Consider the following 26,190-nt stretch of genomic DNA (forward strand, 5'->3'; position numbering starts at 1 on the left):
TGATGCTAACATGACACAGCCTCACGTGGTTGTAAACCTCTGTATGTACAGTACATGTCACATGGGAGCTAATGACGTCCTGCAGGATGTTCAGCTGTAACTGTTGTGTGTTAGTCAGGGACATTTTGTGCCTGCTACTCAAACGGAGATTCTGTTTTAGTTGACTGTGTATAAAAGTGGTGCTTTGTTCGTGGTTTATTTGGTGCATATCTATTTCGAGAGTCAAACTATGTTAAAAAAAAAAGAGGCAAACATAAAAAGAAGAGGAAGAAAAACAAACTAAAAATATGACGTTTGTTATGTCATTCTTCGTTCTTTTAACACATTATTAAAGGGATAATGCCCTACGTTTTCGTTCAGAAAAAAACTAAACAGAAATATTCTGCATGAGTAATATTATTTGGCTAAATCTGAAAGGCATTGCATTTGCTTGTTAGCATTAAGTTTTTGAGATGTAGCTAAAGATTCATTTTAAAGACAAAACTACTTTTTTTCCTCCACAATTATTTTCCTCACTGTTTTTTTTTTTTTAAAGAACAGACACAGAACTCGAAGTCTCAGCGACTAAGGGTCAAGCAAGTGTGTCACAAGGCTCCAAATGAGTCAGTGGGAGGGAGTCGGGGTTTAAGCGTCAATCAACAGGACACGTATGGACACTTTGTCAACAGGCTGTTTGAGGTTGAAGACTTGGGGATGACGTTAGGACGATCTTCCTCTCTTATTCCGTGTCTATACTGTAGCTTGCGGTCATACTGGCAAAAGGTGCACCACCTTAGGGGTTCCTTGTCCAACATTGTCACCCTTAGGGTGTGCGATTGTGTACTAACTACACAAAAAGAGACCAAAATGCACATCTTGGAATGAAGTCAGTTTGTCACCAATGATTCCCAAGAGTTCAAAGAGCTGGATCATGGAGAGATGTAGGAGGGAAAAAGGATGTTAGTGTGTCTGAGCAGTTTGTGTGCATGAAAATAAATGAGGTTTATTTTGTGTCTTGTCAAGAAGGTGACACGTCCGTCTCAGAGTTATAAGACACCATTCAAGTGTCAGGTATGTGTTGTGACGAATGTGCTGCCTCAGTCCGGATCCGGAGCATCTTCCTCTGGGTCAGAGGTTATCGACTTCTGCTTGTATATGAAGGTCAACAGGAAGAGTGCTATGTCGTGTGAGCACCAGTAACCTGTGTGGGAGGTCACCGCCGACCAGTAGCGACTCTCCACCAGGCCCTCTCGGAGCTCGAAGTCGATGCGCCGCTCCAGCTCCACTGTAAGACAGAAACAGACGTTATGATTTGTACAGCTTCTACGCCCACCAGCAAATATGAGACTTTGATTGTTTTAAAATAAGGGAACTAACATGATGTGTCAGTGATGGGTGAGGTTGGCCGGATGATGGTGGAGAGGCCATATGCTGACTGGCTTTCCGTCCGCTTCTGCTCCTCCTCCTCAGTGTTTGTTCCTACGTCCAGGCCTAAAGACACTGAGGGCTGGCTGTTGGAGCGGGAGAAACGTGAGAAGAGGATGCCTCCGATGCCCTTCCCTATGCTCGCCGCTCCTACATGAAGTATGGTAGAAAGACAAAAACAAAATGTCACATGCTGGCAGAAGGCTTCTCTTCCTCTTTTTATTTTCAATTTAATTTATCTCAACCTACAGGGGAGGCAAAGTGTAAGAGTCTATTCTCAATCTCTCCACATGGTGGCAGTGTTGACACAGGGAGCATCTCACATTACTTTAAAAACTGAACCTCACAGGGGAGAATGGATTTCACCTATGGTATAAGGACAATCTCCAGGGTGAAATTTACTGGCTCAGCTCTTTCTCTGGGCTGTCAGAGCTCATATTATTTCCCAGTACCATGTGTAGAAAAACTGTGAAAATCCTTTCTTCTCCACCCCAGACACCTTTCATCATAGTAGTCTATTCTTTCCCATTTTTCACAAGTTAAATGTGGTTTTATTGAAGAATATTACAACTTCTGGACTGGCATATAGTAATCATCAATCATGAGAAGTGGCGGCATTGTCTTACCCAGTATGCTGGCCTTGCCCAGATTGGTGATGGACTCTCCGTAGTGCCTGCGGGCGAGTACAGGAGACGTGCTCGGGCTGGGGATGCTCTCAGTGTCGGATGTTGGGTCTTTGACCGGGGTCAGGAAAGTAGGCCTGATCTCATCGTAGGGTGTGGGGTTAGTGGCGCTACACCTGATAGAGAAAAAACACAAACACTCAGAACATACTCTAAAGACATTCTTAGGCAAATTAACAAAAGGATTGTGCGGCTTTTGCGGCCGCTAATCTTGCACAAACAAACAAAAAGAGGCTGTAATTTTCAAAGCAGCTGCAAAAGGTGAAACGCAGCCTTCATGTTAGCGATAGTGCGGGTCTTTTGATGTAGACAACTCTCATGTTTTTTTGGAAATGTGAGAAAAAAACCTGTATTTTGGGAAACGGTATGTAACGAGCTAAGCACATACTAGGATATGAGGTTCCTAACAGTTGCTTGCTGCTTTATCTATGTACATTTTCTGAAGAAAATGTTATTGCTCGTGATAGATATTTGATCAAAATATTGCTGGTAGCAAGCAAGAAAGCTATAACTAGGAACTAGGGTAAAGAAACGCCACCAATGAAGGACCAGTGGCTAACAATTGTGACAAAATCTTTTTAATGGAGAAACTGACACACATACTGAGACTATAAGAAGCACAACTAGACAGAAAATGGGACAAATGGACTCTATACAAGACTTACAAAAGACGACACTGGACATCGTCATGTCTATCATTTTTCTCTGTCACAGGGCACGCCTGTTCATCAGGACCTGTAGCTTTTGGTCTAAAAATTTCCCTTTTCTTTTTCTCTATGCCACTGTCTCTGCCTAATGTGCTCTTAGCGCAAAGGTGGAATTTATACTTTGCCACAGGGATGACTGTGATCAGACAGAAAGGGGGCAAACTGCACTCAGCTGCAGAATTTTATTGGCGTTTTATGCTGTAATATCTTCTGTGAATAAGACCTTGAGATGGAGGAAATGGCAGTTCCAAGGGATGCACAACTCAAGAGTTTTAAAACTTAAGTTCTTACCAGTGTATCTGAACAGGTGCGACATTGCTGTAATGTTTGAGGATGAGTGGCTCCAGTCTGTAGGCCTGAACACAGCAATAAAACTTCAGTTAGCTTACAGTATAGAGAAATGACTTCCAGGTGTGAAATGTATACATGCACATTTATAATTTCAACATCTGATGGAGTGAGTTGCAAAGGTTTGTTTTCATCAGCCGAGTACAGTGGGAAATGTGCAATAAAAACAGCATATAACCACTTATAAATCTCACCCTTAATGTATGTGGGCGAAGTTGCAAATAATTAAGAGTAGGAAATTTTGATTTGGTGTTAAAGTGAGTGAGAGAGAGTGTCTGTATGGGCTGGGGCAGTTAAGAGAGACTGACCACAGGGTCTGTGGGATGGAAGACATTGAAGAGCCTGCTGCAGATGGGGGTGGGCAGGATGTGGTCTTGGTGGCAGCTCGTACCAGGACGGATCCCTCTCAGAGCCAAGAACACCGCCAGAGGGGAACCCATGCAGAAGAAGTTTTCCACCTGAGAGACACAAGGTGCAAAGATGATATTAGCCCAGTTTCCACCGAGCAGTACAGTTCGATTCGGTACACTTTTTTCCCTGTTTCCACTGTGAGAAGTTGTGGATGGTCATATTGTAATGGCACACATACAGAATGTTGAAAATGACCGAGCATCTCACCTTAAATTTGAGAGCTGGGCGTGCTGGGGCTTTTGAGGCCTCATGTATGAGGAGTTTATTTTCCAGCTCTTGTAGCCTGTCAGAAACAGAAACAGAAAGGGACAGAGAGTGTTCATAAAGTAGAATAATAAATGAAAACTTCCCTGATAGCACAGCTTAGGTGGGTGGTGTAGAGGAGATATATTAAGAGCCTCTTTGCTTTCATTTGACCATGTGGCATCACAACACCCTGCTGCCTCACAAAAACAAACAGGAAACAGAACGTACCGTCTGAAAAAATGGAGATATTGAATTTGGAGTGGTTTGAAAGGTATGAACAGCTAGGTATGGTCTATCAAAAGTTACATCTACCTGTTCCTCGTGATCCGCAGCTGCTCCACAACGTGCCTCTCCTCGTAAGACATCCAGCGCAGGTCCAGCCCCTCCTCCACAGCGTGATGCGTCTGCTGACAGAAGCGCACAGGATCCCACCCCGTCATGATGTCGTAGGTGATGACGCAGCCGAGGGAGTGGGACACGATGGACACTTTGCCTCCCCTCTCCTCGAACTCGGGGTTCCGGGAGCAGAATAGTGTGTAGAGTCTGTTTAGCTCCTGTGTTAGGCCCTTGGTGATCTGAGGGAGACGAGCGAGTGGAGTCAGTAGAAATAGCGGCTCTCAGAGAACTCTAACTTCCTGAAGTGTGTGACTCTCACCTCATCCCGGTAAAGGGGGCTGTTGTAGTACATGATGTCCATGGCACTGCTGTTGAGAAGATCTCTCAGTCCTCTCACTTTGTCAGGTGTTATTGAGTCTACTGTATCTACAGAAACAAGGCAACGATACCACAGTATGAAACATGATGGTGCCTAAATTCATACACCCAGTGGCCACTTTATTGGCTATAAAAGCTACTGCAATCCAATGTAACAGCTCACCCATAAAGTCAACCTTTACAAAGATAATAATGTTCAGATTGGATTGACACGGTCACCTCAAATTCATATCGTGATACTCGCGATATTGCGGCTTGTCGTCAAAATTATTACAGACACTGCGGTGGCTCCAAAAAGAGGAGCAGCTTCAGCAGTGTGGAATAAACTGTGGCGTCCTGAATGTTTTATGAACAGCCCCGGACTTCTCAGACTCTCTTAGCTAGTTACAGCTCAAAGGGAACTCATTCAGTGGCTCCCCTGGCAGCAGCACAGCGTCTCTCCCTCTCCTCTCTCGCCGTGCGCACACACGAGTCAGTATCGTCAAGTGGTTAACACATATAACAGTCCCTAAATGATCACTTTGAATGTGCTACCTTACAAAATTATTTGAACAATGCATGGTTATTATAGGATTATAGGGGTATTGCACTTTGCTGTGCCAGTTCAGGAGTGGGTCTTGAAAAGTAGACCCGGGCAGGACTCTGTCATGAGGTTACGACTGCTGTTGTCACTCCTATATAAATACTAAGTTCTATAAGGGATGACTCCGGCTATGCTTCCTTGACTTTTTTCATTAGACCAGGAAGACTGAACAACTTAAATACATCCACCATGTACAGAGTTACAATAACACAACTGTTCACACTTACAGCACAAAGCAAACAGACTAAATAAACACATATACGCAGGCTCCCGCAGTCTCAAAAACACACACTTACCTCCATCCAGTGCAAGTTTGGAGCGCCACTCGACAGGCAGGAACTCCACGTGCTCGTCATTGTGCTCTGAAAAGTGCTTCTCCTCCATCTTCCGCACACCTTCCCTCAGCCTGAACAGACACATAACAATAAAAACCACACAAGTGTATGAGGACAACAGTGCACGCTCGCATTTTTATTACTTTATGGTGCATATTTTGGTTAATATGCCAAAACATTCAGGTACAAAATGCAGAGAAAGTGCTTCATTTAGAAACAATGCCATCATCATCGTGTGGGCAGCAGTGTATGATAATGACAAGTTCAGCGGATGAGTAACATCCTTGACTAAAGGGTCTGTGTTTGGACTCGTTCTCTCGCAGACTTTAATGACTGTCGGGAGGGGAAGAATGACGCCCATTTTGCTACTCCCTGATGCAGCACACACGCACACAATGGCTGCTCCTCGTCCTATATGGAGCAGCAATAGCTCACAGGAAATACACAAAGAGTGAGGGTGAGGTAGGGTGTTTACGTGGGTAAATGGAGCCTGAGAGTGGCTTTTAGGTGGCTGGTTTGTGAATGGAGTACCTAATGTAGGTTTTGACAGGACTATCTGCAGGTTAGTGTATCTGCGGGGAAAGAAACGCTCAGAGGGTTGAGTGGTGCATTACAGAGCTCTCTGTGCTGTGCCCATAAGGAGCACCCAGCTCTTAGGTTGGCATTAATTGGGCAGTGAGCTTTGACTTAATAGGTTTAGCTTACAAAAGGTTTTGAAAAGACTGTTTTTGTTTTAGAGCATAATAACAGCCCACAATTTCCTCTGTCACACTGACACTCAGAGAGACACAGAGCTGAAATTATGCAGGTTAAAAATAAAATAAACAAAACAAGCCAGCTAGACACGTCAGGTTGATCTTTCCTCTTGGCTGAGGAGAGTGTGTGTGCTGTAATCCACAGGGAGCTGGGAGTGGGGCTTAAAGTGCTCTGCAGCTTGACTTGGTCTACTTTACCTGCTTAGCCGGCCTAAGCCACAGCCAGTGGCCCGACGCTAACTGTGTGACACAGAGACACACATGGCTCTGGTCCGCACGTTCTGTACTACTGCCTGTAATGCTTCATGGGCCGGGGCCAGAACAGTGGTGCCACTCAGGGTCATGTCTTTAAACAGTACATAAGACTAACACAAAAACAAGAAAAGGACTGTGCCTTGCATAAGTAACATTCAAAACTGATCAACAGCCTATACCAAAATGAGCTGCAGTGAGTTTCACTTTTAAAAAAGGCAAGAACACTGCAATAATTTGCTCCATCAGGTCTCTTACGGCAGAAGTGACCGTTGTGGCCTGTCACCGTAACTTCCCCACTGTGGAAGTTACATAGAGATCTACACAGAGATCTAATATTGTGACAGAGTTCCTCATTAAAACGTTAAGCCTGTGAGAGACAAAAAGAACTCATCAGGCTGGTTAAAGGATCAGCTAGTGGTATCAGATCATGCTGACAATTTCGGTTTAATGTTCCAAAGTTGTGAGACATCCATGTCTACAAGTTGTGACAGCACCCTAATAAAATGGGAAGAAATATATTTTTCTTTGTGGTGCTCAAAGCATTCAAGACATTCGTGTAACTGGTGAGTTTACTTGCGTTTAAATACAGAGACAGCCTGTGTCCCAGTTCTTTTGACAAATACAGTTCATTTAGATTCATGTAGAACAGATAAAAAATATTTCCCTGATGCTGCATACGTGTTTCTAGTTTGCTGATGCTGCAGATCCTCACTAAATGCAATATATCAGGCAAATATGTCTCCCTGTTCCCTTGTGTTTCCCCAAAGTTTTGATGCATTGTGCTTTCTTGGCCGCCGTACTGAAGGCAATTTAATAATACCGTGTGTAAAGTAAGAGAACAGCAGGAGAAGACAAAGAGGGTGAGAAAGCTGGGGGTGGAGGGAGGGACAAAACACAAAAGCTGCAGGTGCAGTGTTATCAAAAGGAATGCCTGAAATAGCTTCCACTATGGGCGGCCTTGGATGAACAAAGCAGAGGGGAAAAAGTGTGAGACGTTCAATGGCGGTTTTAAAGGGGGCCAGCGCTCTATATTAAACCTGGACTCCCCTCTGGCCCTGCTAACTGTGGCGAATATTTTCATACATTTTTCATTCCATATTTATCCCCAGAGAGGGGAAATTATTAGGAATATTCATGGGTGGTGATAAATAAAGTAGTATTCTTGTGTTTATAGAGTTCACATTTTAAGACTTCCCTCATCCTCAAGTCAATTTTTGAATCTGTTTTGGTTAGATGCCTGAAATAAGGTCTATTGTTCACACAAGGTTAAGAAATATTCATGATTCTCTCTATGGCAGTGGTTCCCAACTGGTGGGTCGCGGTCCAAAAGTGGGTTGTGGGTCCATTCTCAGTGGAACGCAAGTGACCCGTGAATGTGTCAAGTTCCATCACAGAGATGCCGTTTCCCGCTGTAGAGTGAGTGACTAATGGACAGCTACTTAACAGAGACAGCAAACTAGCTCGATGACATGGCCAAGCGCAAGTATGACGCTGAATATATTAAACCACGTGGACCTTGAACTAATGACTAGGGAGAAATCCGGACCCCGTGGGTGGACCAGTTGGGACCCACGGCATAAAATACATCAGCAAATACCCCACTTGTGAATTCTGAAGTTTCTACGTGTCGAAAAGAATGGTGGCTAGAGCAGGTCGTCCACTGCTCGGAGGTCTGGCGGTTCCATCCCCAACTCCTCCAGTCTGCATGTCGAAGTATACACGGGCAACATCCTGAACCCCAAAGTAAGTATAGTGCCATGTACCAAGAGGCTAATGAGACAACCGAGGTTGCCATGGACAGAAAATGTACTCACGCCTTTACAGCCTCTTTGTGGTGGTGACGTCAAAGTCATGCAACCGTGGTGTAGTTTGCTTATGGCCTAATGTTAGCTTTTACTTACTCTATTGCTATAAGTGTATCATCAGCCTTTTGGAGAATCAAACCTGTGGTGGGGACGCTGGTGATGGTATGATACCCCTAAAATTGCATGTGGCCTAAGCCTGTCTCTCCCATTTGAAACAGTCTAGCACCGTCACTGGAGACATTTGTAAATAAGTTAATGCTTTAACAACAGCTGCGATTACATAATGAGCAGAGACAATATTTTCTTTAAGGACTGTAGTTGGGCATTCCATAAATTCACTAGTTACATACTTGGCAATGTTACTGAAAGAGAGAGTTCTCTGTAAACACAAAAACTGGCCAGACATGTTCACATTTAAAACCCTGCATCAGTTAATAAAAACACAACATGTAATATAAGCTCAATCAAAAGGTCAGGGAACTTACTGAAAATGCTACGGGACACTTAACAACTCTTTAAAAGCACAAGATGTTAGCACGCTTTTGTCGTGACAAACAGAGACACAAAGTGAAAAGAAAGAAGAAGTGAGCCGTCTCTATAAAAGCCACAGGACAAACACAGTGACAGGGTGAGAAGTGTGAGAGACAGACCGTGTCTGGAAAAGAAGAGAAAGGGAACAGCAAACAAACATGACAAATATTACATCATCAAAGGGAGAGTTTTTCTTTACTTAGACTGGATTTGGTTTGTGTGCAAATAAATTTAAACCTGCTTTGTAAAGTCTACGGAACAGAAGTGAACAATTCTGCTGACATAAAACAAATTTTAAAAACTCACATTCCAGTGTTTTTAATTATGCGTCCCTGGTCCATTTTCTGTCCAATCCCATGGACCACAAAGACAATGTGCGTAGTTTGAGGGGGTCTGTCCTCAGGTGAGGCCTCCTCAACGTAACCCCGATGGAGCCGTGTGCCACTGCTGGAGGCTGGAAGAGGACAGAGGACACGATTGGACTATTATCCATCATACCTGGCTGTTTGCTTGTGATTTTTGTGCAATAAGAAAACATTTTCACAGTCATATCTGTACTGCACTGCTTAATACACACATTCCCACACTGTTTACTAAAGGATATAAATCTACATCTATATCTACATCTACATGAGAGTGTTTAAGCAACGTGCTGTTCTGGGTCCAAACAGGCCAGTAGGTGAGACACAAAGTCCTGCTACGTATAACAGTGGCACAAGACTCCGTGCCAGCAACTGAAATGTGCAGTCATGTGCTGTGTGACTAGGTGATAGGAGCCAATGGACTTTGCTGCTGTCTGGACAGCACTAAGGAGATTTCCCAACACTGAGTATTTGTGTGTCAGGGGAGATTGACATCGTCAGTGCCAGCTCCTACTCTTATAATCTGCGAGCAGGAGATGAAAATGCACCGCGGGGCCGGGAGACTGTGGATCAGATTAGAGTCATCCATACAAATCAAACATCAGACACGGGGTCAAACTGCAGTTGCCGTCTTTTCAGTTACACTCGGGCCATCTGATTAAACCTAGACCCTGAGAACAGCAGATGGACACTGCGTGATTCTCTGGGCTAATCCGGTTAAGAGACTGAACTGTACCCAGCCATATTTAAACTACTGTTTAATAATAGCAGATGGTGACACACTGTGAATGCAGCTATAACATGTCTGCATTAGATGAGCAGAAAAGTGGCAACAGGTGTGTATCTCACGAACCAAGGAAGCAGTAAAGGTTTGTGCCATGCTAGCTCTGTGGAGGGCAATGTTGATCTGTTGTCCTCGAAATGAGGTACAGACCCCTCAAGATGATTTGCTCTAACTTAAGTGATCCTCTGAGTGCTCATTTAACACCATCATCAGGTCAAAATTTCACTTTGTCCAATATTTATAATGTTTATTAACATTCCTATCCACCTCAGCAGCACTGCTAATTAGCAACTGTCAGCTTGCTAACACACAACATAACATGGTGACCGAGATAATTACTACCTGCTAAATGGCAATGTGTTAACATTGTCCTTGTGAGCATGTTTGCATGCTGACATTAGCATTAAGCCCAAACCATTGCTCTAAGTATAGCCTCACCGCTAGCATGGCTGTAGACTCTTTGTCTTATCTGACCCTGAGTTTGGCCTATAGACTGGAAAATAATGGACGTAGCTACCGTGACATCACACACTGGTTTGTGGACTGCTGTTTTGAAGCCATGAGTTTGGCAATTTGTCGATCACCATCTTGTTTTGTTGCAGCCAGAAGTGACTAATTTGAGCAAGAGGGTTGGATCTGACTGAGAAGCCGAGGACACTACTGGCAGACAGCCCGACACTTAAAGCAGCCCGCACTTAATTAAGCTGAACTTGAACTTTTGAGTCATATAAATATTCATCCCCTGTACAGATGTCATGAAGGGGGAAATTAGCTATAGAGACCAAAACTGTTTGGGTTTTTTTGTACCACGTATTTCAGGACGTCTATGGGGATTGACTGGCCTCTGGAGCCAGCCCCAAGTGGTCATTCAAAGAACTGCAGTTTTCAGTTCTTCCAAGTTGGCTTCATTTTTCAGCCCTGGAGGTTGCAGCTTGATTTGACTTCAAACTAATTATAGCAAAACAAACTGTTTATATAACTTAGTTCAATAAAAATGTTTCTTTAATACTTTGTCATCAATGCATTCTCAGGGATCAAAATACCATATGCACAGTAGTGCACGTATAATTTGAGTTGTGCGCATAATTTGCAGCTCTACATCTAGAGATGCATATGACTTGATATGCAAAATACGTTGTGCAGTGCTGACAATTCTCTCGCAATTGACACTTTTCACCCGATCTTCTTCCAAACGTTCATTTTCTCATGCAGTAACAAACAAAGTATTTTTTCCCGTTAAAAGTTTTTTTTGGGTTTTTTTCCTTATCTGCTGTGAGGGTCCAAAGGACAGAGGAATGTCGTATGCTGTAAAGCCCTCTGAGGCAAATTGGGATTAGTGATATTGGGCTTTATTGAAAATTGAAAAATTGAACTAAATATGTGACATCACCAAAGAAGTCCCAATATAATAAAAAACATTTCCATATGAGATTTGCAGAGAAGCACAATGGATTGCTGCTCAAAATGTTCCTGTGACCACAGGGAAATTTTAAGTTTCACTGCACAAGGAAAGTCAGCTCAAAGGACACTATCATGAATATGTCCTAATTTTTTAACTCTCATAATTTAATAAATAAATGTTTGCCTTCAGAGGTTTGCTGAAATACTCAATGTCACCCTGTGCATGGTGAGCCTGACTATGACTGTGCAAATTACAACTTATTTTACTGTTCATTTCCTGAGGAAATCAAAGGGAAAGTCGGCTCAAATTACATTATGACGCACTGATGATTTCTTCATATTTGAATTGTCATAAAAATGAAAATGTCACAGTGGCTAATGTTGGATTTCTTCCAGTTAGATCTGGCTGCAGCAGAAATGCCGAGAAATACACCAAACGGTTCAGTTTGGGTGCAGGTAAAGAAAAAAAGGTGCATGTACACAAAAAAGTATTTAAATCTCTGATCATATTTTGTATTATAATATATATTGTTGTAGTAATATGTACAATGAGGGAGTACCTTGTCGTGAGAGTAAAACTGTTTGACCAAATGATTTAAGCTATTAACTCTTCTAACAGTGTCTTTCAAATCATTTCATTACTGATACAAGTACAAATACACATATACAGCATGATTAGGGAACATCTTGTCCACCTTATTATCTGGAAAGATAATGAACATTACAGACCTTTAGAGAATCCCAGTTTCTGGGTGACTGTGCGTGCAATTTTGGAAGTGGTGGCATCGCTGTAGAGGTAAACTTCATCCACGCTGTGCCAATCCACGTGGGTCCGACTCAGCTTCAGGCTGTGGATGGCTGCAGGAGGGGGCAGTGAGAGAGGAGTGAGTGAATGAGTGATCAGAGGAAAGAAAGGAGAGCGTTGGGAGACGGTGCGGGAAATTGGGCAAAGAGACGGGAAAATCAGGGAAAAGGGGAGAAGGAGAAATGTTCATCAATACAAAGGGTCGTGATTACAAATTTCAAGATGATCACAGAGGGAGAGCGATTGAAAACAGTGTAAGAATTGCGATGAAATTAAACGCGGTGCGAAAAAGCAAAAGTCTAAGATCAATCTATTCATACAGCTCAATCAAATGCAGTCTGGAGCATTGATCTGCAGTTGGAAAGAAAAACACATCAAACTATCACACACCATGATTGCATATTTCAGCTCTTGCTTGTCTGCCCTGCTTGTGTCATCAGACAGAATATATTTTTAAATTCATGTGTCTTTAAGTTCAATTTCTCTCTGTGTTGTTGCTTCAAACTGTAACACAGTGACAAGGGCAAGTAAGAGCAGACTTATGGCTAGGGAGGAGATATTTGCTACAGAAGCTAAGAGCGATAAATGAAACTGGTTGACTTGAGAGAGTTATTTATGTCTCTGCAGCGTGTCCTTTAAACGTCCCATGCAGTCAAGTTCATCTGGATGGAATTGGTGGAAGACTTTGGCGTAGGTCCAGTGCACACAGTCATGGCTCTGTGTTCCGCTCTGAACCAATCTGGGGATTAAACCCTTTAAGAAGGGGGTAAAGTACTTGGAGAAACAAAATGCTCCAGATGGCTTTTTTAATAAACTTGCGAAACGTGGAACAATATGGTCCCACAAACAATACAGAATGAAATGCTCCAACAAGTGTTACTATGGTGCTTCAGCATCTTTCATAGAGGAGTGGAAACATGCCCAAGGAATCACTTGTGTCATGTGTCAGACCTGTGCATCCTTTCCATAGGTTTATTTCTTCTCATCCGTCCTATAATATTTGGACATTTATTAGAGATTCCTTGGTGCCAAGTCTACAGGGAGGAGTAGATAAGACATTTGTGAAGAAGTTCAAAAATTTAGTTGTCTCTCTTTCCTGTCCCAGTGTGAATTAATAAAACAAGACATATAAACTGAACCTATGTGATCTTGAGTCACATGGTGGAGTTAATCTGGGACTCTATAGCCTGGCAGGCTAATTTCTTCATTGGACAAGCATGACCATTGGGTAATACAAGGCCAAGTAGTTGTTACACCTTAGGTGTTCACTCTGAGGGCAACTAATGTGAAAAGGAAGGGCTGTCTCTAAAGGAGAAGGACAAGCAGGGTCTGGAAGAAGAGTTTGCCAAGGACACTAGTTCAATTTGGCATAACAGAGGAAAGGGTGATATTTTTCCAAACCAGATAAAACAATAGAGGTCATGTCCTGAGGAACCTGAGGTGAGAGCTATAGCTTCCTCTGTCATACATTTCCATTTATCTTCGCAGATCCCCACATAAAACCACTTCACAGAAAAGCAAACATAGGCTTAACCTCTACCACCACACAGAATATCACTAAATGACTCATGACAGCAGCAGCAAAGGGGAACAATCAGGTCTGCGGAGAAGAGAACCTTTCACCACACAGTTTGGCTTCATCTTAAAGAGTTTAGAGTGGCCTCCTTTCCTCATCTACCCCATGGACTCACAAGCGAGGGCGAAGGAGAAAAGGACGGTGTCGGCTGCCATGAGACCTACTCACCGTTATAGGGTGGGTCAAGCCACTACAGACTATGGAGCTTTATTTGTAGCCAAGTCCACTGTAAAACAGGAGGTACTAGTCCAGCTAGAAGACAAACTACCTCTCCAGAACCCTGGTTTTATCAATACAAAATATTAGTTTGATGGGATTTACAAGTGAAAATGTAGCCAGTAAGATGGAGTGATGCTTAGGTGCTGTACAAGGACACTTCCTGTTTTACAATGAAAGGCAATGCATTGCAAAAGGAGGGGAAAAGCAGGAGGATCAACTTATACAGAGGAACTGGCAGTGAACCAAGAGAGGTTTAAGAGTTTACTGAGGGAGTTCTCTATCACTGCTAAGGCAAATTACTAAGGGACACAGTGTGAGGAAGAGGGTAATAAAATAAGGGATGAAGGGTAGAAAATGTGACAAAGAGTGGGGAGGAACTGGGTAAACTAGAAGGAAGAGTTTTGTAAATATGCAGGAAGCTAGGTGTTGGATGGGTGGGGTTGACATAAATGGAAAGGTTCCTTAAACTAACCACATGTACAATGTGCTCTAATGCTGGTCTGGCACTGAGACATTTATGGCTATATGTCAGTTACGCTTTTTCTTGGCTGTAGCATGACAAACATATCAGCCACATTTCCTTCATAAGGTTTTCCCATCTCTTGTAGAGACGAACGAGACAGAATATTAGTGTAATCTTAAAGGGATAGTTCGATACTTATCCGAACTATCTACTGTGCCTTACCTACAGTAGATGGTGATCGGCACTCCAGCAGTTTAGAGAAGCAGACAGAAGTACCACCATGCAAGCTAAGCAATGTACTGCTGTGGATGGGGGCAGCAGCAAAATGTATTTTAGCCCACCAACAAAATCAGTATCAGTTTTAAGTCTATGCTATATTTCGAATATTTTCACCACTTTACCTTGCCGTCACAAAGCCCTTTTCTAATGGGGAACTAAAGACATTATATCCATCTTTAATCTCTTCACAGCCACTAGAATCCATTGACAAAAACAATAATTTTACACTGCAGAATACAGGTAGTGGTGTTGGATATACTGGTATTGATGACCATAATATTCAAATTTAAATACTTATATCAGGTTAATAATAAAAATAAGATAATCTTGTGTAAATAATCCAACATCGTTTAAATAATTTATTTTTTCACCATCTATTCAATGTATTTTCAATGTCTATTCAATGTTTTTTGCGCTTTTGTACAGCTACAGTTACAGACTTTTTCTCTACCGCCCTATACTCGTAATTTAAGTGTAGTTCATTTGCCGACAAAAAAAAAAAAAAAAAGCCATAATAAATTAAGTTAAAGATGGATTTGACTGATTATTATTATTACTATTATTTCAAATTTTCTATCAACATCACCATAATATTGTTTTGGTGAACTCTTTTGGACACAATAATCATGTCATGAAAACCTGATATCCTGCCAGCCCAACACACAGGGGTCGCTGGCCTGCCGCTGCCTCAATTCGTTTGTTTGTGTTATTGTGTGACTTTGGTGAGTCCGAACTAACCCTTTTAAACCCAAGAGTCACACAATAACCAATCGAGGCAGAGGCAGACCAGCAACTCCCATGTTCAGTGAGGTAAAATTAATCTTTCTGTCAATGGAGACTGGTGGCTGGAAGTCGCTGGTAAACGACAAGGTAAAGCCCTACACTGTTCTAAATATAAACTGATATTGATTCTTTTAGGCTGCTAATATACATTTTTCTCCAGCCTGTCCACAGTAGGACATTGCTTTGCTACCGTGCTGGTGCTCCTGTCTTTTTTTTAATCCAAACTGGGGGTGCACAGACCGCCATCTACTGCAGGTAATTCACTGTGGGTAAGTACTTCAAACAACCCCACTTAAAAAAATCCAAACTGCTCTTTTAACATGATGTTAGTAAAAAGTGTTTCACTAGCAGTACTGCAACACTCTCAAACCTGGGAAATCACAGGTCTATGGGGTCAATGGTGGCTTGGATTTACTATGAGATGAAGACCCAGAGACCTCTCTGTTCAGCATTTCTGAAGAGGGTCAATAGACCCAGAACTAGGACAGTGATGGACCTCTGAGAGGGCAGCTCTACACAACATGTTAGGGGGCTATAGTGAAGGGCCACAATGACTCCACTGTTCAGCTCATCACTTGTGTTTGCCTCTCAACAGAGAGCTTTGTTCATTGCTCTTAGAGCGAGAGCTGGCGACGGTGGTTCATTAATGACGGTCGAACTGCCAGAAGGGATGAGAGAAAGGAAGCAGTGAGAGAGAAAGTGGGAGACTGGGCTGGAGAGTTTTATAAAAAGGGGGTAAAGAAGGTTGGCTTTTTGAGGACCAGGACCAGCTTATTTTTTTCACATCCACTGGTTTATGGGGTCTTGCCCTTGTAGTTGAGTGAACCATGTTGTCTACTCTCTATCCCAGCAAGGAGATAAGAGACAGATACAAAGGTTTCCTCAAAAAGCAGCAACAGCGGTACAAAACTCTGGGTCACAGCACAAAAGGGAAAAATTCTAGCAACTAGGCCCAGTTAAGGCTGCAATGGAAAACTGGGAGGGAAGCCTAAATTCATTTTAACACAACCATTTCTAACTGAGCCTAGGTCTAGGTCTAAATCTCAGAGCGAACAGGTCTGAACCAGAACGGAAAGGAAAATCTAGTTCCATAAGGACCTAGGATCTACCAGGAGAAAGGACACAAGCTAGCAGAAGTTAAAAAAAAGAACTTGGTATTTTACAGTACCTTGGCAGCGTTTGCGTTTGTGACATGTAGTTTTAGCACTCCTCTGATATCCACTCCATTTGAACAGAAAAGGGAGGTAGAAAGGGGGCAGGTGGGAGAGAACTAACAACCAAGAGAGAGTGAGTAATGGCTATTACCCTGGTGTCAGTCACATAGGCTACCGCTGTCATCGCTCTTAAACAGGCCCATCTATCAAGTAGCGCTGCTCTCAGGTTACCACTTTAAGGCCCTGCACACTGAGCCTGTGCTGGTATACTGACAGAGCCTGGTGGCTGCAGGTAGGTGTCATGAAAATAACATCAAACAAAGCCTTGGCCACAGCTCAAAATGCAGCGCTGCTTGACACATGCCTGAGATGACTGAGGTAGCATCTATTTAACACTTCACTGTGGAGATTAACATTTCATGAAGTTAACCACCACTTCTTCAAAACCTTTTGCGAATGCATAATACACTGCTACTCTTCTAAAAACAGTACAGTAGTTGGAAGTTCCTTTCCCACATGATGCATGACTAAAACAATGATTAAAAAAACAACTATATTATATACATATAAAATGGCATAAAAACCACAAATTGGTCAACAAATTCAAGACATTTTGTAAAAAAGTAAAACACAAATACACCTCACAAAACCTTAAAAGTTCCTGACAGCATCTGGCAGTGCTTTTGTTTCCATTTGGATCAGTAAATAGTTCATACTTTGCATATGAGAAACATTTTAGGGAACTGATGATGAATTTCACACCACCAGCAAGGAACAAAGTGACTACAAAAATACAAATAGATCGGTAAGAGTATAAGCGAAGTTGGACTGAAGAGAAAAATGATATGCAATGTGGTTCAATACGTTTCTGTGGAGAGAGACGATGTGTATTGGTATTAGGGATGGGAATTGAGAAGATTATGGTACCAATGCCATTATCGATTCTGCTTATCGGCCACATTCTTCAATTCATTCCATTGATTCCTGATAAATCTTCTGTGTGGAGAGAAAAGTACACCTACACAGTCTTTCAGTATTAACACATCTAGTCTAAACACGGTGTAGGTGAAATGACTAAATAAATATTTGTACAGCATTTGTTTTCATTTAGCTTTTCTTTGTCAAAGAAAACATCTGCAAGGCCTGCCTGTGTGGTGCTGATGCTATAACAGGATATTTAACCTTAAAACTGGACGTGCTGCATGGTTGGAAAGCAGTGGAACTTGTAGAGTGACCAATACATGGCATTCCTGGAATTTAAGCCCCCTTGGCATAGAAAAGCTGTTTCAGCATACTGCTGTGGACAGTTTCTACATCTCCACTATGAATCCTTCTTGTTGCAACTTTCAAGGAGGGTAGACATGAGTTGGACGTCATTGTTTTGCAATGTGCAACTGTCAGGAAAACATGCATCAATAAAAGGAACTGATAAGCTCAGAGGCATGTTTCCAATGGATCGGCCATATTGGAACCGGTTCTTCATTCCCATCCCTAATTTCTATTTTTCTTATATTTATTGTCTTAAAAGTATTAATAAAGAAATGTTGAGACACAACTGATACAGCTGAATGTCCCTGTGGCTTGAGTTAGAAGTACAGGCACTAGTATATGAATTAATCATGTGGCAATAACCTGGACCAAATGATGTTTTCTGTCATTAATTTAAATCCTATACTGACAATAGTTTATGGTTTAATGGGAGCCTAATCCAATCATGTCAACAACTTAGAAATATAAACACTACGGGATAGAAATTAAAGTAAGTTATATAATGTTTCATAGATATTGGTAAACATCTGTTGTATTGAAATAATTAGCAGAACTCATATGCTCAAATGACTGCCCAAGAATCGTCACATAAATCCAAATCAAACTTCCAGCAGCTCTACGTTCATCAAATCACTAAATCAGTCGTAATTGGCTGTCCTGATTTGACATTTAAAAAGACCACCTCTGCATTTGTAAATCAAATCAGCAAAGTCTCGCATCTGACTAAATCCTTCACCCCCGTGATAACACGGACATCTGACTTGCAAATGTCAGCAGTGTGAGGTGAAAGGCTGAGGAGGAGGAAGAGGAGAGACCTGCTGAGTGCACAAGAAGTTTGTTTGCTGCAATAGCTATGAGTAAGTCCATTTGGGCATTACAGCTGATGGATTCATCCATAAAAAGATGTTCTCTAATGATTGGAGTATCTACTATGTGCGTCATATGGTACATTTCATTTGTGTGGTGGTTGGTAGTGTACAATCATCCTCAGGGGGTTTAGGTCACACACATGACACTTGGATCACCTGAAGGCACTTTAAAACAATCTCATATTGATGAAGGTAAACAAACAGGTTAGATAAATCATTTCAAAAGCTAATTATTAAATTAACAATTTCCACTTCTTTTCAGCATGTGTCAGACATCAATCATGCCATGTGTTTCCAGCCTCATATGCTGGTTAAATAAATAAGCAGCTGAATATGTAGTGTACACAAACCAGCATGTGGGACTTGCCTACCTCAAACATACCATTAGTATTATGCTGACAGATGACCCTGTGTCCAACCTGCTGGTTTTATTTTCCTTTTGACGTCTGAGAGGCCTGACAGACTGGGACACACCCTGCAGTTTCCACCACAGGCTCACTGCTCTGCACCCATATGCACACAAATTGAAGAAGCTTAAAAGGAATGGATGGGACTTTATTCTAATTAAATGTTTTTCCCCTTATTTCTCTTTTTTCAATTTCATATTCAGCTCAAGTAAGATTTTCCTCAGCTTTGGAAAATAACACTGCCACCGTTATGCTGAGAAAAGATTCTGCTGATGGAAGCTGGCCAATGAAAATCAAAACATTGAAAGACGGTTTATTAAATCCATCAACTGTAATGCCCTCGTGGCCATTTTCAGCCTCAATATCTGAAATGAGAGCTGTGAGTGCCTCTTTGATGCCACAATGTACGGCAACAACTTCCCTCTGCACTCAAACTGCAGCAGTCACTCTTTGAAGAAAGTTAGCAATAGTAACATTTATGAGGTATGATGAATTTGGGAGGAGAAAAACAAATTGGAAAATGTCTATACAGGTGAAAAAACTAGATTTTGTGACAAGCACCGAAGCTCTTTTTGATTAAGGAGAACATTTCTGAAGGCGATTCATAATTTCAAGCTCACAAAAGCCGTCTAATTAAAACTTATTTCTTCTGATATTTGAAAGATCTGCTGTGGAAACTACCACTGATCATGTATGACTGTATCACTAAAACTATTGATCTGTGTTTAGTAGAATAAACACCATCAAGCACATGCTTTTTCTTCTGATTTGCCTTCCTCCTCTACAATTCACACAGAGGCAGAAAAGTACATTTGTATCATGAGGGAACAGGACATTCATGAACATTTTGTGCCTTGCCCACATTCTGATGTCATGCCTGCATAGCATGCTGGCATTTCTATAGTACGCCTTTACCTGCACTAACCTTTAGTCTCAGCTAGCTACTCAGACACAAAGAGAAAGAAGGGACAGGAGAGTAGAGATAGGGAGGGGGGGGGAAGAGATAGCAGAGGAAACTGTGTGTACTGCAGTAATGTCAGAGCGCAGCTCCCTGGCTTTATGGTCCATTTATCAATTGTAATGCGGTTCAAGGTAGCCCGCTTATGGCTCCAAGTGCTTCAGATTATTAGCTCCGAGATGAAATACTCTACTGTAAAGGCTCCCTGTAATAGAGACCGAAATACGGTGAATTAACAGGATCTATCACTCACACTGCTTTCACGCTCTGCTAAATATAGGAGTGGGAAACGTTGTGCCAACAATGGCAGCAGGAGGGTTTCAAACAGATGCTCGCTGCTTTGAGTCCCATGCGTTAAAGGAAATGATTAAATATGTAGAAATAAAGCAGGCACTGGGTTTAAGTGACATATATCATCAATTGCTGTTTTTGTCAATAGAGTCCGTTGGCTTTGAGATAACAGCTTAAACTTGTCTTGATTTTTTTTAGGTGGTCAAAAACTAACTTACTGAGGCAGTGTTTGCTCAGCGCTGTTTTGTTTCATGTTCGTGATGCAGGGCTTAAACTTTATACTTTATTTAAACTTTTTTTTAAATGTTTGGACAACACATAAACACCACAGAGAACTCTGTGTGGGGGCTCACCAGTTATGTAATCATGAGTCCACATGTTAAATGCCCTTTTATTATCCAGACATTCACGACGATGCTGTGTCCATAACTTCTGAAACATTTTCTGGGGAATATTGCTCCTCTAGACCTCAGGGAAAAAGTCTTTTCCACAATAAAGATCTCCTTGATTATGTACATCTATTGTTTAAGGCTTGGAGGCTCAGATTTGTACCAGTTCTTTGTAATTTTGCTGGCAATAAACAGTATTTTACACAGATACCAATCTTTGTTATGCATTGTATCTTCACTTATTGAACCGAAATACAGGACCTTAACATCAAAAGGTATTTCATATCCAAAGATCTTTTTTTTTTTAGAACTAAACATATTTTTCTCCAAATAGGACATTGTGGGAGTGATTGGCATTCGTATGTCCGCACAGTCTCCAACACTGCTGTTGTGACTGGGATAGTTTGCCCTTAATGTCAGATGTGACAAAAAGACACAGGGCTTTTCTGCCCGGAAGTTATTGTTGACAAACACTGTGATTCGGTCTTTACTGCTCCATATACCCTTGCAGTACCTCAACCACTTGACAAGCTACCATCATATGATCTGTGTGCTGTGCAGTGGAGGGACCTTTAAGCGTCACAAGACCAATTTGTGCGCCCTTCCTGTATATTTCACACACCTGTCTTGCAGATAATCTGATTATGATCCCTCTGTCCCCTGTGCCTGTTTATATATGCCTGCTTCCACATACAGATCTACTGGTGTCCATGTGTACATGTACACGAATGCCTGCGGACCACTAGTGGCCTTCTAGTTTTGATTTAAAACGTCTGTGCTGAATTCAGAGAAGTGCCAGCAGCTGTGAGTACAACACAAGCAAGGCTGACCAACCTACTGTAGTCCCTTTCATCTGCTCTGTTGAAGTCTTTATTTATAGGCGTTAATTTATTCTGAGTAGGGGGTTAGTGACAGTTCCTGACATGCCAGCTACAGCAGTGTGCTAAAAACAAGCCAAGGATTTGAGTGATTGATATCAATTTAACAGTTTGGTGTCATTATGCAGGTATTAGTCAAATATAAGTAATCAGCGTTACAGGAAATGAGGCTAATTCCATGATTAATGCTACTTATTGATGTGGGAAGATGATTTTAAAATTTGCATAAACGCCCCAGATTATCTTTGACACATATTTGCTGAGTTCTGAGGATGCAGACTAAACATTTTCTCACAGGTTGCTGCTGCATCTTTTCCTCTCTGCCTCTCTCTGTTTATCTGCCACATTCACACACCCACACATTCATCACCAGTGAAGGTCCCGTATATCTGGCTGCCTTCAGGAGACTGCTGAATCAAAGAGCCTCTTTCTTATTGCCTGTCGCAGCGAAAACACCCCTGCGTTTCGCTTGAGCCAAAGAGACGTGCCAGAATGTACGAGCTGCACCTGCCTTACGTCGCGAAGGATGACATGACAAAACCTATACTCACATGAATGGAAGCACCTGCTCCATTCAGTTCTCCTGACTGTGTGTCAGTACTACAGCAGGCCGGGCTGTCACATAATTCACTGTTTATGACTCACGACGTCTTTCTTCTGGCTTTATGGTGAAGATTATAACTTAACTTTTTATAGAATTTATTGCTAATGAGAGCATTTCGTCTTCTCGCTGCCTTCACACAGCACTGTATAGGTGTTGTTTTACAAGATACTGCCAGCCTGCCTGCAATAAAAATACTGCAGGGTTGGTGGATGCAGCAGTGAAGCACTGGTGAGTGAGCAATAATGTGTTTTGGCTTTATGTTTCTACCCCAAACCCCACTCTGACTCTGCCAACATCCACTCTCAAATCTAGTTATAATCAAGCTATCAGCTGCGTTTATTTATTCAGACTTTAGTCACCAGAATGGATGCTTCAGTGCTGTGTTGTTTCAAAGATCTTGTAGCTTTCTAGATTCTTCTGCCACACATTCTTAAAAGTCATTCAGCCTTATCCATCTACTCCGTCCCCTCCCCTGCTCTCTCACCATCTTTGCTATCCACGGTCCTGACCACCAAATCCGTCTCGAAGGTATCCTGCATCTGTTGCCCACGGAAATGGTTCAGGTGCTCGTGCTCGATGAGGTCGCTTTCCTCTTCGTCTAAAGGCAGCCAGGTGCCGTCGATAAACCATTGGCCTCTCATGACTGGAATATGATCTTGTTCTGTAAGACAGAGACAGAGACAAAGAATGACTTAAGTGACTTAAGATGGATATTTTGATGCCTCAATAATTTTAGTATTGCCCTATATGGTGCTGTTTTCTATGTGTGTGGATGCAGGTGACATGTTGCAGACTCCTGCCAATGGTTTTACACTATTCCATTAATAACTAAAGGTGGTGGTAACACGCCAAGACATGCAGCGACATGCCAGCGATGGCAGAGAAGATTAATACTGCAAGCTAGTAAACACGAATATCAACAATGCTGGGTTTATAAAATACTGTACAACAGTCACTTTCTAGTAACAGAATGCATCACTCTGCCTCCCAGAATCTGCTCTGGATGATGTAAACTGATTTCCATTTAACTCAACTCTTGCAAATCCAGGAGGGCCAAGTCTCAGTGGATTACAGAGCGAGGCCGGTTTTGATTACAGTCTTGAGTGACATTATTAACTGACTCTCTGGTGGTGAATAAGATTGTAAAGGCAGTTCTGAATTTAGCAAAAAGACAGGGCCCTTTCTGCAGAGTGAGACAGCTCATCTAGGCAAATATAAAAGCACATGAGCATTCTCTTGTTTACAGAGAAGCCCACGACAATGAAAAGGCAAAGACAGACACACTGATAGAGGCTCACAGAGCTCACTACTGACTCATTTGTGAAGGTGGTTCATGTCTGGTCAGAGGAGATAAGTCTGTGTGCCTCATGTGACATACTGTTTTAAGTTCCCATGAAGTGATAAGTGACCTTTTCATCCTGTTATAATAGAATATAAAGTTATCATTAAACCTTCAAAAGCGCTAATCCTTTGTATTTTTATGGATGTTTTCCTTCAGCATCCCCTTCTCTCCACTTGTCCCACTACATGACTCTTTACTGTCTTCCTGGCTGATATGCATTAGTTTCCATCTCAATTGTTGGACATTGTGGTCCTACATGTCAACATGACACTGTGTTTGCAGCGCTATAGGTCACGCTGAGAAGGCACAGCGAGGATCTGAGCTGACTACAAAAGGACTTACATCCATAGCGTGAACACTGAGGGAAATGACTGCTTCTCCAAATGTCACTTGGCGTTAACCTTCAATAGAACCAGCTACCCAGGAACCCTTTCATCGAGGCCAGGTTTGCACTGGCTCTGTAGTGACCACCTTCATTTGTTCCCTGCCTTTTCCTGGAAATATCCATGAATTAGTTAGCACAGATCAGCTGAGGCCAATTGACTGACTTCCTGGGTTGGAGCCAGCGAGAGAGCTGCAAAACAATGCAGGAGTCAGCAAGTAGCTTAACTGGATGGATAATCAAATGCTAGTTTGTGTCTTTTAAAGGGAGCAGGGATGGATGTTGGTTGCAGTGAGGGTCTGAGTGAGCGCCAGACTTGTGAGTGGCTCATTGATCTGCATGCTGTCAGACATTATGCTGCAGGACATGAAGTATACATGAGGTGTATGTGCACAACAGGATGCTTTGGAGATTCAGCATAATGTGTGACTGATGCAAAGCACAAATGTGATTTTATAGACTTTGTTTTGATGATACTCACGCTTCCAGTAAACAGGATTGCACTCCTTCTCCCTAACATCCACCTCATAGAGCCCTCCCCGGACACACACAGGCTCCACGTTGATTTCAATGCTGTCAGGGTCCCTCTCCTCGGATGACACCGTGGATGTGTCCAGGGACCCCCGGCCGCCGTGCACACAGCTGGTCCTCGTCTCCACGGGCACTGCACCGTTCAGCCCCCTGCTCTCCACACCGTTATTACCGCACTCCTCCTCCTGCCCACCACTGACCTGGGACCCTGCTGCACCAGGGTTCAGCTCACAGTATTTCCGGTACATCAGCTCAATTTTAAGCGAGTCATGCCCGACAAAGGGCTTCCAAGTTTTCTTGTCCTCCTTGTAAAACCACCGCACCTCCTCGGGACCGAGCTCCGTGACCACCTCGTTGAAGCGGTGTCTGGAGCTGTTGGACCGCGACCTCTTCCGCCTCTCGAACAGTGGACCCGCGCCGTTCCCGTCGTTGTCGCTGTACTCCAGAGAGCCGCCGTCGAGGAAGGTAGCCGGGGTGCTCAGGTCGAACAGCAGCCCGTCCTGGGTGCTGTGGTGTCTGGGGTGTAGGAACGGCAGGTGTCCGTCCAGTCCCGGCTGGACGGAGGACATACCCGCCTGCATCGTGTCATCCATGGGACTCATCTCGTTACAGTACGATAACACATCGCTGCCCAAATCCCACTCCTTGTTGTTGTTAATAGCGTCGACGCCTTTACTGTCGCTGCCCAAAGAAGACCTTACCATGGAGGTTTGGGTCCTAATGTTGAAACTGCTCATAACTACCTGAGCGAGCCAACCTCACCAACTCGTCTGCCCTCACATCGACAAAGCTCTCACTATTACAACAGCTACTACAAAATTCAACAATGGCCAATGTTACAATAAAAATTCAAACAAAATTAAAGCCCTAAATAAAAGCTCCCACCGCCTTGAACGCCCCGCAGCAGTCGCTACACCAGCTCGTTAGCTGGCTAGCTAGCTAAGCTAAGCTAACGAAGCCGGTTGTAGAACTCCGATGCTAGCTTGTTAGCAAGTCTGCAACGTAGCAACCGGAAAACCTGCTCATCCGTTTTCTCTTCCCTTTTAACTAACGCCAACTTAAACCTTTGTCAAACCACTTCCCTGTCACCGAATCGCTTTAGTCCTGCTTGAGAGGCGTAGCACGGCAGTCACCATACTTCGTGTGTGTGTTCCGGTCTCTGTGGAATTTCAGATTCATTCGCTGTCCAAACAAATCTTGCATGGAGACAGGACTGTAGTATGCGTGTGTATGGCTTGACAGCTGACGCATAGATCACAGGACTGGAGCGTGAACGCGCACGTAGAAGTTGCGCGAACAAGATGACATGCCCTCAGCTTTTAAAATGCATTGTTACTGATTGTCCACTAGGTGGAGACAAACACCCAGTAATGGGTATCAGCCTTGTTTTAAGTGCTTGCAACATGCAACGTCTTGATCGTCCACTAGAGGGCAGCAAATACCTACTCGTAATAATAGAACATCCTATCTGGTCTGCTACCTTTGGAGGGATTAGAGTGAGCGTACTGTCCAAACACACTATCACAAACTACTGCAACTTTTCAAGTCACAGGGGTGGACAGAGCAACAACATGACTCCAAACTCTGCTGCAGCCTCAACACTTTAAAAAGCACAAAATAAGCACCTTTTCTGACACAGTCTCACAGCAAAATCCCTATTTGAGACT

General features: G+C 42.8%; 1 protein-coding gene across 2 annotated transcripts; it reads right to left on the reverse strand.

Moving 5' to 3' along the window:
• Positions 1–606: 606 nt before the first annotated feature.
• On the reverse strand, positions 607–25,440 carry ddhd1a (DDHD domain containing 1a). Of its 2 annotated transcripts, XM_033642699.2 has the most exons (14): positions 24,474–25,434; positions 22,753–22,929; positions 16,618–16,719; positions 12,054–12,182; positions 9,084–9,231; positions 5,393–5,502; positions 4,455–4,561; positions 4,112–4,374; positions 3,761–3,836; positions 3,451–3,600; positions 3,086–3,150; positions 2,031–2,203; positions 1,357–1,554; positions 610–1,264 (listed from the first exon to the last, which is right to left on the reverse strand). In XM_033642699.2, exons 1-14 carry the CDS (start codon positions 25,258–25,260, stop codon positions 1,077–1,079), a joined length of 2,673 nt encoding a protein of 890 aa, XP_033498590.1. In that variant the 5' UTR covers positions 25,261–25,434; the 3' UTR covers positions 610–1,076. The 2 variants fall into 2 exon arrangements, with proteins under 2 accessions (XP_033498591.1, XP_033498590.1); XM_033642700.2 differs by lacking the exon at positions 16,618–16,719 and having other exon boundaries at positions 607–1,264; positions 24,474–25,440.
• Between the last annotated feature and the right edge of the window lie 750 nt (positions 25,441–26,190).

Source organism: Epinephelus lanceolatus, chromosome 15 (assembly GCF_041903045.1).
Source record: "Epinephelus lanceolatus isolate andai-2023 chromosome 15, ASM4190304v1, whole genome shotgun sequence".
Classification (NCBI taxonomy): Eukaryota; Metazoa; Chordata; class Actinopteri; order Perciformes; family Serranidae; genus Epinephelus; species Epinephelus lanceolatus.